We start from the raw sequence: 13,406 nt of genomic DNA on the forward strand, positions 1-13,406 counted from the left end.
AACTTGATCAATGCTAGCGTTCTACAGCGCTAACATTTTTCTGCCCCCATTTCATCTCGGTCACAACCATACTTAAACCATAAATATTAGATGGTAGAGGGACATTGTCAGTGTTGGAGTGTAATAGCAAATAAAGGCCCACATGTATTATAAGGAGAAGCTTTTCAACTTGAGAATCTGTATGCTCGCCTTTGTGGCATGTTTGTCTGCTGCCCGTATGTATCATTACATTCGCCAAGTGCGATCTAAAGCCCCCCCTTCTCTTGCGCGACCAGTCTCGTGAGAGAAGAGCCAGTCAATCACCCTGAGCAAGTGAGCTTGGGGTGATTTCTCTTTGCCATCTCAGAATTGGTGAAGAGCGTAAGAAGCAGCGGTCTGATGACTGGAAGAGAGGTGCCGCAGATTTGGAACAATGTGCATAGAATGTTAGTTTTGTGGTTTTATTCACAATTTATCAGCTTGATAAAACAATGAGGTTTTTTTTTTTACTTACGATTTGTCTCTTTTTCTTATACACATATTTTTTCTAAGTTGTAATTTTGTGACAGAATTTAATGCAAATAATAATTGCATAATAGGAAATCCATTGATGCTATTCATTGACTCATAATTTAAGAACTAATAGATCTTTTAAGATGGCTTTGTCTTTACAATAATAATGGTAAGTTTTATCTTAGATTGTGTAATAGTAAACAAAGCAAATAAGTTGCAGTAACGTTAGATTTCCCCTACTTGCATGTTTACTTTAATAAATCTGGAAGACAATACTGATTTAGAAAAAAATGGCATACTAATATGAAAAAGAAAAATAATAATAAAAGTATTTCCTGAAAAATATTTTCACTATATATTTTGTGCTGTAGGTGGCAGCCTTTGAACTGTAGTATTAAAAATCATATTTGTTCAAGTGCAAAACATTGAGCATTTATTTAAAGTTTTCTTTTTTTGTAAAATAATGTGTGCATTATTTATCGTAGCAAAATGAAACAAAAGCGAACATAATTTTGGTACAATATAAATAATAAGTAGATCTAGCAAATTGTCAATGTTGTAGAAAACAAGCACTTAGATATTCAACTTTATAATTGCCTTCAATAAAACCATAGTCCCTCTAGAGAAATTAGGAAAACATTGCATTTATCTAGGGAATGCAAAATGCACTGACAATGCAAAGATTATAATATCCTTTTTTTCAATTAGTTCATTGCAATACTGGTTATTTTAACCTTGATGAAATAAAGTGTAAGTATTTTTCTCAGTGTGTTATTCACTTTACGAGAGATCAGCAAATTAACTGTAATTACTGTTTTCATTTTTAGACAACTGTAAAGCAAAAGTAAACCACTTTAGTTTTTTTTTTTTTTAAATAAACTTTATTCACATAAAAATATTAAATACAATTATAGTAGAAAACAAAAAAAAAAAAAACGCAACCTTGGGTAAATATTAATGGCAACAGTTTAGATTAGATTTTTGGCAAAACTTTCAAGTTGAACCCCGCACACGCATAATCAAATGTTTGAAACAATGCACTTTGAAATGCTTGTAATTTATTTCTTAAAATTACATGATACAATTTTAGCCCTCACGCAGCTTTTAAACAGAAACTTTGTTCACCTCATGCAGTGAGAGTAAACAAAAAAAAAATTCAGCCTCTACAATGCACAAACATGACTTTTATGCCTTGCGTCTGTATAAAACCTATTTATCAGCACAACACTGTTCTGCACAATTATTTTCAGCTCACCTCTGCACAAATGATGTTAGCCCGCCACCCACACATTATTTTGTCCTCTCCTGCAGCCTTACACCTGGACAACAAACGCTGGAAGGCCATCTACCTACAACCCATCTTTTTAGCGGTTTCAGTAGCAGACAGTTGTTTCCGTGTGAGCCTTCAGGCTCACCGGAAACAGCAGTTGTGAAGCAGTGGTCTAAAGACAGCTGCTCCATAACTTGTCTGCTGCCTCTGAGGCTGCAGACATCAATCCGCTTGATCCTATTCGATCAAACTGATTGACACCCCCTGCTAGCAGCCGATTGGCTGCGAATCTGCATGGGGCGGCATTGCACAAGCAGTTCACTAGAACTGCTTGTGCAATGATAAATGCCGACAGCGTATGCTGCCGGTATTTATCGATGTGCGATGGACATGATATGCTACATTGTATCATGTTCGCTCGCACTTTCATAAATCAGCCCATAGTCTCACTGCTCCCACTCTATGCCTCCCTTTCTCAGCTCTAGCACCCCCTTGGGGAAGCATGCCTTACAGTTTGTAAACCTCTGGTCTAGATTCACTCTTTTATGCAACCCAAAGAGAGAAATTGTCTGTCACTAATACATTACAACACTAATTTGTACTATTTTACTGTTCTCCAATCAGCACTGAAGCTACAACAAAAGTGCCATATGGCTAAAGCCCTGATTGGAGAACAGTTCAAACTGTTAGGTCACAAAAAATATGACTTTTGAAATGGGTGGACAGAGCATGGGGTATTTGAATGTCATATCTACATTAAAACTAATCTATAGAGCATCTTCAATACAACTGATGAATTAAACACAATCTAAAAAATCACTTACATTCTGAATCGTTTTATCTAAAATGGAGAGTTTACTATCACTTTAAAGTTAATTGCTCAGGGGGAAAGTTTCAATCTATTTTAATTAATTTGGGTTTTCTTTATAGCTATTACAGATAACTGCTAAGGGAATATTAAATGTCAAGGTAAATTGCATGTGGAGGGTTTGGGTTGTAACTAAGTTATAGGTAATGGCTGAAGGGGCAAGTTGATGTTGAGGTTTATTTTAGTGGGGTATTTGGAGTTAAATAGCAATGGGGAGGGTTAAGACAGCTTGAATATGACTTTTTTTGGTGGGATAACTCAGGTTTATGAAAATGGCTGAGCAGCAAATGGGTAAATCAGATGTAAACTTCTGTTGCTGTCACTTAATATAACTGCAAAGTTTATGTTTTTTCAGGCAATATAGGAATTTCTGTTTTACTGAATTTTGGTTTTGTATTCTAAAACATTTATGTTTTGCTTTGCTTGTGAAATTACAAATGGCAATACTAAAAAATATGGAAATGTAATGGCAACAAACAAATTCTCATGCAAATGCATAAAATTGTAAAATGCTTGGGATTAGGTACTTATTCAAATGCACAGAAACTAGAAAGTATAGTTCAATGTACTGTATGTTCACTGTACTATAAATTTAGTTTCTCCTTAATAATTGCCAAACTACTTCTTATAACTACTGCAGATTATAAAAAGTATAGAAACTTGTTCATGTTTATTTTTGCATTGATATAGCTGTTTCATTAAAACTATCACCAAGAACATGCCCATACAATGGGCTGAGCCTGTAAGTAAAGCAGACCTGCTAATGTTATTTATAAGAATTATAGCTGGGGATGTTGAATAAGCACAATCAGCTATTTCACATACAAAATCTATATCTTCCTTGTACCCTCCACTGGGAGATAAATCAGTGCTATTGTCTTCTGTTTACATTTTCTATGGAGAACCCATTTGTTACTCATAGTTTCAGTATAGGAGGGGATATAACAGGCAAACATACGGCTAGATTATGAGTCTTGCATTAGGCTTAAAAAGCAGCGTTGGCTGGTCCCAACACTGCTTTTTAAGGCCCGCTGGTATTACGAGTCTTGAAGGTACAGGTGTACCGCTCACTTTTTTGGCCAGACTTGGAAATATTGCAAATCCACTTATGTAAATTGCATATCCTATTTTTTCAATGGGACTTGCCAAAAAGTGAGCATTAGACCCTATCGTGTCAAGACTTGTACCGCATTTTAAAGTCAGTAGAGTTTTACACTACAAGAGTTTCACATTACAACGTTGTAGCATAAAACTCTTAACTAAAGTGCTAAAAAGTACACTAACACCCATAAACTACCTATTAATCCCCCACATCGCAAACACTAAAATAAAAATTTTAACTCCTAATCTGCTGAACCGGACTTTGCCGCCACTATAAGAAATATATTAACCCCTAAACTGCCGCACTCCCTCCTCGAAAACATTAGTTAAATATTATTAACCCCTAATCTGCCATCCCTAACATCAACGCCACCTACCTACATTTATTAACCCATAATCTGCCGCCCCCAACGTTTGCTGCCACTATATTAAAGTTATTAACCCCTAAACCTAAGTCTAACCCTAACACCCCCTAACTTAAATATAAATAAAATACATCTAAATAAAATTACTATAATTAACTAAATTATTCCTATTTAAAACTAAATACTTACCTATAAAATAAACCCTAAGCTAGCTACAATATAACTAATAGTTATATTGTGTCTAACTTAGGGTTTATTTTTATTTTACAGGCAAGTTTGTATTTATTTTAACTAGGTACAATAGTTATTAAATAGTTATTAACTATTTAATAACTACCTAGTTAAAATAAATGCAAAAGTACCTATAAAATAAAACCTAACCTAAGTTACAATTACACCTAACACTACACTACAATAAAATTATTTCCCTAAATTAAATACAATTAAATACAATTCAATTAAATTATCTAAAGTACAAAAACAAACAATAACTAAATTACAGAAAATAATAAACAAATTACAAGATTTTTTTTAACTAATTACACCTAATCTAATCCCCCCTAACAAAATAAAAAAGCCCCCCAAAATAAAAAAGACCTACCCTACACTAAATTACAAATAGCCCTTAAAAGGCGTTTTGCGGGGCATTGCCCCAAAGTAATCAGCTCTTTTACCTGTAAAAAACAAGTACAAATCCCCCCAACATTAAAACCCACCACCCACACAAACAACCCTACTCTAAAACCCACCCAATACCCCCTTGAAAAAACCTAACACTAACCCCTTGAAGATCACCTTACCAGGAGAAGTCTTCATCCAACCGGGCCAAAGTCCTCAACAAAGCCGGGAGAAGTCTTCATCCAAGCAGGGCGAAGTTGTCCTCCAGACGGCATCTTCTATCTTCATCCATCCGGCACGGAGCGGGTCCATCTTCAAGAGCATCCTCTTCTGACGACGGCTAACACAGAATGAAGGTACCTTTCAGTGACATCATCCAAGATGGTGTCCCTTCAATTCCGATTGGCTGATAGAATTCTATCAGCCAATCGGAATTAAGGTAGAAAAAATCCTATTGGCTGATGCAATCAGCCAATAGGATTGAGCTTGCATTCTATTGGCTGATTGGAACAGCCAATAGAAAGCGAGCTCATACTATTGGCCGATTGGATCAGCCAATAGGATTGAAGTTCAATCCTATTGGCTGATTGCATCAGCCAATAGGATTTTTTCTACCTTAATTCCGATTGGCTGATAGAATTCTATCAGCCAATCGGAATTGAAGGGACGCCATCTTGGATGACGTCACTTAAAGGTACCTTCATTCTGTGTTAGCCGTCGTCAGAAGAGGATGCTCTGCGTCGGATGTCTTGAAGATGGACCCGCTCTGCCCCGGATGGATGAAGATAGAAGATGCCGTCTGGATGAAGACTTCTGCCCGTCTGGAGGACCACTTCGCCCGGCTTGGATGAAGACTTCTCCCGGCTTCGTTGAGGACTTCGGCACAGGTGGATGAAGACTTCTCCCAGTAAGGTGAACTTCAAGGGGTTAGTGTTTTTTTAAGGGGGTATTGGGTGGGTTTTAGAGTAGGGTTGGTTCCGTGGGTGGTGGGTTTTAATGTTGGGAGGGATTTGTACTTTTTTTACATGTAAAAGAGCTGATTACTTTTGGGCAATGCCCCGCAAAAGGCCCTTTTAAGGGCTATATGTAATTTAGTGTAGGGTTGCGCTTTTTATTTTGAGGGGGCTTTTTATGTTGTTAGGGGGATTAGATTAGGTGTAATTAGTTTTAAAATCTTGTAATTTGTTTATTATTTTCTGTAATTTAGTGGGGTTTTTTTGTACTTTAGATAATTTAATTGTATTTAATTTAGGGAAATAATTTAATTATAGTGTAGTGTTAGGTGTAATTGTAACTTAGGTTAGGTTTTATTTTACAGGTGCTTTTGTATTTATTTTAGATAGGTAGTTATTAAATAGTTAATAACTATTTAATTACTATTCTACCTAGTTAAAATAAATACAAACTTGCCTGTAAAATAAAAATAAACCCTAAGCTAGCTACAATGTAACTATTAGTTATATTGTAGCTAGCTTAGAGTTTATTTTACAGGTAAGTATTTAGTTTTAAATAGGAATAATTTAGTTAATTATAGCAATTTTATTTAGATTTCTTTTAATTATATTGAAGTTAGGGGGTGTTAGGTTTAGGATTAGACTTAGGTTTAGGGGTGAATAACTTTAATATAGTGGTGGCGACGTTGGGGACAGCAGATTAGGGGTTAATAAATGTAGGTAGGTGGCGTCGATGTTAGGGCCAGCAGATTAGGGGTTAATAATATTTAACTAATGTTTGCGAGGCAGGAGTGTGGCGGTTTAGAGGTTAATATGTTTATTATAGTGGCGGCGACGTTGGGGGCAGCAGATTAGGGGTTAATACATGTAGGTAGGTGACGGCGACATTGGGAGCGGCAGATTAGGGGTTAATAATATAATGTAGGTTGCAGCAATGTTGGGGGGCAGATTAGGGGTTAATAAGTGTAAGATTTGGGGTGTTTAGACTCGGGGTTCATGTTTGTGTGTTAGGTGTAGACATAAAATTTATTTCCCCATAGAAATCAATGGGGCTGCGTTAAGGAGTTTGATGCTGCTTTTTGGCAGGTGTTAAACTTTTTTTCAGCTGGCTCTACCCGTTGATTCCTATGGGGAAATCGTGCACGATCACGTTACACCAGCTCACCGCTAACATAAGCAGCGATGGTATTGGAGTGCGGTAAGGAGCAAAATTTTGCTCAATGCTCACTTCTTGTCTGGGTTGTAAAAACCCGTAATACCAGCGCTGTCTGTAAGTGAGCGGTGAGCATAAACTGCTCGTTAGCACCGCATGGCCTCTAACACAAAACTCCTAATCTAGGTGATAAATATTTCAAATAGACATGTGCGATTTTTCCGAATTGCAGTAGTGCCGAATCTACCAAATAAATCCAAATCGATTCAATTTTATTCTGTAGATTCGGATGGCCGTGTATTACACTAGTATTGTACAGTATATTAGGTTTTATCACTCTTCTATGGGTTAAACCTAATATACAGTACATAATACTAGTGTAATACACAGCACATCCCACCTAACACTTACCAAAATTCCAAATTTCCGAATCCAGACGAATTTTTTTTGAATCCGAAAGAATCTGAAACGAATACATTCGATTTTTTCCGAATTCGAATCGATCCGAACCGAAATTTGAATCGATCCGAATCGATCCGAACCGAAACTAAATGAATTTTTTGAAGCTGCACAAGTCTAATTTCAAATAATAAATACCATTAAACTAGATGCCTGCAAACAATGAAATACACTCAAGCAGGTAAAATGGACATTTGGGAACACATTAAAGGGGAAACATTTTAGAGTGCAATGTTTCTTTAAAGGGACACTGAACCCAAATTTTCTTTTGTGATTCTGATAGAGCATGCAATTTTAAGCAACTTTCTAATTTGCTCATATTATCAAATTTTCTTAATTCTCTTGCTATCTTTATTTGAAAAGGAAGAATGTAAGTTTAAATGCCGGCCCACCCTTGGTTGTTCTTGCTGATTGGTGGATACATTCACACACCAGTAAACAAGTGCTGTCCAGCACTCTGAATAAAAAATTGTCTGGCTCATTAGCTTAGATGCCTTCTTTTTCAAATAAAGATAGCAAGAGAATGAAGAAAAATTAATACTAAGAGTAAATTAGAAAGTTGCTTAAAATTGCATGCGCTATCTGAATCACAAAAGAAAAATATTGGGTTCAATGTCCATTTAAGTAACATAGCTATGAAATATTCAAAGCAAGTTCTCTTTCCCCTGAACTTTTATTTAGAAATCATACATACTGGGGGGTAGTTATCAAGCCGTCTACTTTTCTGGCTTCGCCGGCCCAATACGTCCGCCTAAGCTCGCCTACCTTCGCCGCCGCGGACCTTGAATACGTTCGCCTAAGTTATCAAATAAAGCTGTCAAAAAGCCGCGGGGCGATGAGCAGTGGACTGTGACAGTTATCACTCATCCGATCTCGATGCCCTTCGGCTTTTTCCCAGCTTTATTGCTAGCCTGTCACTAAGCACTCACACTAAACTACACTGTTCTACCCCCTATACCGGCGCCCCCGGAGCCCCCCGCAACTAAATAAAGTTACTAACCATTAAACCGCCGCTCTTAGACCCCGCCGCAAGTCTAATAAATGTATTAACCCCTAAACCGCCGCTCCTAGACCCCGCCGCAAGTCTTATAAATGTATTAACCCCTAAACCGCCGCTCCTAGACCCCGCCGCAAGTCTTATAAATGTATTAACCCCTAAACCGCCGCTCCCGGACACCGCTGCCACCTACAGTATACCTAGTAACCCCTATCCTGCCCCCCCTACACCGTCGCCACCTATAATAAATTTATTAACCCCTAATCTGCCCCCCCTACACCGTCGCCACCTATAATAAATTTATTAACCCCTATCCTGCCCCCCACTACGCCGCCGCCACTGTAATAAAATTATTAACCACTAAACCTAAGTCTAACCCTAACGCCCCCCTAACTTAAATATTAATTAAATAAATCTAAATAAATTAACTCTTATTAACTAAATTAATCCTATTTAAAACTAAATACTTACCTTTAAAATAAACCCTAATATAGCTACAATATAAATAATAATTATATTCTAGCTATCTTAGGATTTATATTTATTTTACAGGTAACTTTCAATTTATTTTAACCAGGTACAATAACTATTAAATAGTTATTAACTATTTAATAGCTTACCTAGCTAAAATAAAGAGAAATGTACCTGTGAAATAAATCCTAACCTAAGTTACAATTACACCTAACACTACACTATACTTTAATAAATTATTCCTATTTAAAACTAAATACTTACCTGTAAAATAAACCCTAAGATAGCTACAATGTAATTAATAATTATATTATAGCTATCTTAGGATTTATATTTATTTTACAGGTAACTTTGTATTTATCTTAGCTAGTTAGAATAGTTATTAAATAGTTATTAACTATTTAATAACTACCTAGCTAAAAGAAATACAAAATTACCTGTAAAATAAATCCTAACCTAAGTTACAATTAAACCTAATACTACACTATCATTAAATTAACTAAATAAACTACATACAAATAACTACAATTAAATACAATTACATAAACTAACTAAAGTATAAAAAATAAAAAAGCTAAGTTACAAAAAATAAAAAAATAAGTTACAAACATGTTAAAAATATTACAACAATTTTAAGCTACTTACACCTAATCTAAGCCCCCTAATAAAATAACAAACCCCCCCAAAATAAAAAAAAATCCCTACCCTATTCTAAATTAAATAAATTTCAAAGCTCTTTTACCTTACCAGCCCTTAAAAGGGCCATTTGTGGGGGCATGCCCCAAAAAGTTCAGCTCTTTTGCCTGTAAAAGAAAAATACAACCCCCCCCCAACATTAAAACCCACCACCCACATACCCCTAATCTAACCCAAACCCCCCTTACAAAAACCTAACACTAATCCCCTGAAGATCATCCTACCTTGAGTCGTCTTCACTCAGCCGAGCCACCGATGGAACTGAAGAGGACATCCGGAGCGGAAGAAGTTAATCCTCCAAGCGGCGCTGAAGAAATCTTCCATCCGATGAAGTCATCATTCAGGCGGCGCTGAAGAAGTCTTCGATCCGGCCGATGTCATCTTCAAAGAGGCGCTGAAGAGGTCTTCTATCCGGGTGAAGTCATCTTCCAAGCCGGGTCTTGAATCTTCCTTCCGCCGACGCGGAACCACCTTCTTCAACGACGGACTACGACGAATGACGGCTCCTTTAAGGGACGTCATCCAAGATGGCGTCCCCTCAATTCCGATTGGCTGATAGGATTCTATCAGCCAATCGGAATTAAGGTAGGAAAATCTGATTGGCTGATGGAATCAGCCAATCAGATTCAAGTTCAATCCGATTGGCTGATGGAATCAGCCAATCAGATTGAGCTCGCATTCTATTGGCTGATCGGAACAGCCAATAGAATGCGAGCTCAATCTGATTGGCTGATTCCATCAGCCAATCGGATTGAACTTGAATCTGATTGGCTGATTCCATCAGCCAATCAGATTTTCCTACCTTAATTCCGATTGGCTGATAGAATCCTATCAGCCAATCGGAATTGAGGGGACGCCATCTTGGATGACGTCCCTTAAAGGAGCCGTCATTCGTCGTAGTCCGTCGGTGAAGAAGGTGGTTCCGCGTCGGCGGAAGGAAGATTCAAGACCCGGCTTGGAAGATGACTTCGCCCGGATAGAAGACCTCTTCAGCGCCTCTTTGAAGATGACATCGGCCGGATCGAAGACTTCTTCAGCGCCGCCTGGATGATGACTTCATCGGATTGGAGGATTAACTTCTTCCGCTCCGGATGTCCTCTTCAGTTCCATCGGTGGCTCGGCTGAGTGAAGACGACTCAAGGTAGGATGATCTTCAGGGGATTAGTGTTAGGTTTTTGTAAGGGGGGGTTGGGTTAGATTAGGGGTATGTGGGTGGTGGGTTTTAATGTTGGGGGGGGGTTGTATTTTTCTTTTACAGGCAAAAGAGCTGAACATTTTGGGGCATGCCTCCACAAATGGCCCTTTTAAGGGCTGGTAAGGTAAAAGAGCTTTGAAATTTATTTAATTTAGAATAGGGTAGGGATTTTTTTTATTTTGGGGGGGTTTGTTATTTTATTAGGGGGCTTAGATTAGGTGTAAGTAGCTTAAAATTGTTGTAATATTTTTAACATGTTTGTAACTTATTTTTTTATTTTTTGTAACTTAGCTTTTTTTATTTGTTGTACTTTAGTTAGTTTATGTAATTGTATTTAATTGTAGTTATTTGTATGTAGTTTATTTAGTTAATTTAATGATAGTGTAGTATTAGGTTTAATTGTAACTTAGGTTAGGATTTATTTTACAGGTAATTTTGTATTTATTTTAGCTAGGTAGTTATTAAATAGTTAATAACTATTTAATAACTATTCTAACTAGCTAAAATAAATACAAAGTTACCTGTAAAATAAATATAAATCCTAAGATAGCTAGAATATAATTATTATTTATATTGTAGCTATATTAGGGTTTATTTTAAAGGTAAGTATTTAGTTTTAAATAGGATTCATTTAGTTAATAAGAGTTAATTTATTTAGATTTATTTAATTAATATTTAAGTTAGGGGGGCGTTAGGGTTAGACTTAGGTTTAGGGGTTAATAATTTTATTACAGTGGCGGTGGCGTATTGGGGGGCAGGATAGGGGTTAATAAATTTATTATAGGTGGCGACGGTGTAGGGGGGGCAGATTAGGGGTTAATAAATTTATTATAGGTGGCGACGGTGTAGGGGGGGCAGATTAGGGGTTAATAAATTTATTATAGGTGGCGACGGTGTAGGGGGGCAGGATAGGGGTTAATACATTTAATATAGGTTGCGGCGGGTTCAGGGAGCGGCGGTTTAGGGGTTAATACATTTATTATAGTTGCGGTGGGCTCCGGGAGCGGCGGTTTAGGGGTTAATATGTATAGAGTAGCTTGCGATGGGCTCCGGGAGCGGCGGTTTAGGGGGTAATAACTTTATTTAGTTGCGGCGGTGTAGGGGGGTTCAGATTAGCGGTGTTTAGACTCGGGGTACATGTTAGGGTGTTAGGTGTAGACATCTCCCATAGGAATCAATGGGATGTCTGTCAGCAGCGAACTTGTACTTTCGCTATGGTCAGACTCCCATTGATTCCTATGGGATCCGCCGCCTCCAGGCTGGCGCTTTGAAAACCAGGTACGCTGGGCCGTAAAAGTGCCGAGCGTACCTGCTAGTTTTTTGATAACTAGCAAAAGTAGTGAGATTGTGCCGCACTTGTGTGCGGAACATCTGGAGTGACGTAAGAATCGATCTGTGTCGGACTGAGTCCGGCGGATCGAAGTTTACGTCACAAAATTCTACTTTTGCCGGTCTCGAGCCTTTGATAACTAAGGCGAATCAGCCGCACCACAAATACGCTGCGGAATTCCAGTGTATTTGAGGTTGACGGCTTGATAACTAGGCCCCACTGAGTTGCACTGCATTAATTTGTCTTAAATACAGTACAAAATAACAAAATTGAATGGTCTGAAAATTAATGCTAAATAACTTGAAAAAAGTTTTAAAATTAAGAGGGTCACTCTAAGCATTTACAGGGCCCTGGAAAAGACACATTTGTGGGGCCCCTCCCTCTGTATGGTCAACCCCTGTCCCAACATTCAGTGTGTCCTGACTCCTATATAAATAATAACACTATATAATAAACCTCTTGATACCATAAACACTTCATACACTAAATAGAGGATATACATTGCACCATCTCATACCCTTACCCCTGATGACAGTTCAGGCCCCCCCTCTCGCCATTCTCAAAAGGCAGTCTTACTTTTTAATTATGTTTTATGAATATTGATCATTACAAGTAATTTGCTTTACTTTGTTGATGTTTATTTTTTTAATAATAAAAAATAAAGACATACAAGCATTTTGTATTTTCCCCTAAACTAGTAATTTTTCTTGTTTCCATTTGAAGAACTATTAAATGCATGTCATATGTTATTACAGGTAACAGAAGGAAAGCAAACCTTGGAGAAATGTTTAAAACTTTCTCGGAAACTAAGAAAAGAAATGAATAACTTGACAGAATGGTTAGCTACGATAGATGCAGAAGTTACAAAGCGATCAGCAGAGGAGGGTATACCTATTAATCTGGATGAAGAGATTGCTTGGAGCAAAGTAAGTAAAAATAATTATTCAATGTAGATTACTGTATGTCGATCATATTTAAAAAACTATAGATTTATTTTAATAAGAATTGTGTATAGTGATAACGAGTCCATAGCTCAATTAGATAGCCAGGGATCACTGTAATTTGTAATAGTATTAATAAATAAAAGATTTGAAAAGTCTAGGGGTGGTATTTTATTATGTCAGAGAACTCACAGTTGAAATCTGCTGCTGCTCTCAATATTCTGGTGCCCTAGGCACAGGCCTAGTGGGCCTAGTTTAAAATGCACCACCCCCTGTCAATAATCATGAAAAGCAGCATATCTTATTAAGCATACATCTAATAAACAAGTTTAAATACATCATTATTGCATACAAAGGACGCATCAATATCTGGTAAAAAGTGTTAAAAATGCCAAGTAATAGGATAAATAAAATTATATGTTAAGTTAATGATAAAAACTTATATACATGCAAGTGTGTTCTTATGCTTACACAAAGAAAGCATTTAAATTCTTGGT

General features: G+C 37.1%; 1 protein-coding gene across 1 annotated transcript in view; it reads left to right on the forward strand.

The window, feature by feature from the left end:
• The window catches only part of DMD (dystrophin), a 4,487,195-nt gene that overhangs the window by 2,070,902 nt on the left and 2,402,887 nt on the right, over positions 1-13,406 (forward strand). Inside the window, exon 34 of the mRNA XM_053707599.1 lies at positions 12,724-12,894. Within this exon, the coding sequence (XP_053563574.1) occupies positions 12,724-12,894 (171 nt within the window). The remainder of the gene's footprint in view (positions 1-12,723; positions 12,895-13,406) is intronic.

This window comes from Bombina bombina, chromosome 3, assembly GCF_027579735.1.
Source record: "Bombina bombina isolate aBomBom1 chromosome 3, aBomBom1.pri, whole genome shotgun sequence".
NCBI lineage: Eukaryota > Metazoa > Chordata > Amphibia > Anura > Bombinatoridae > Bombina > Bombina bombina.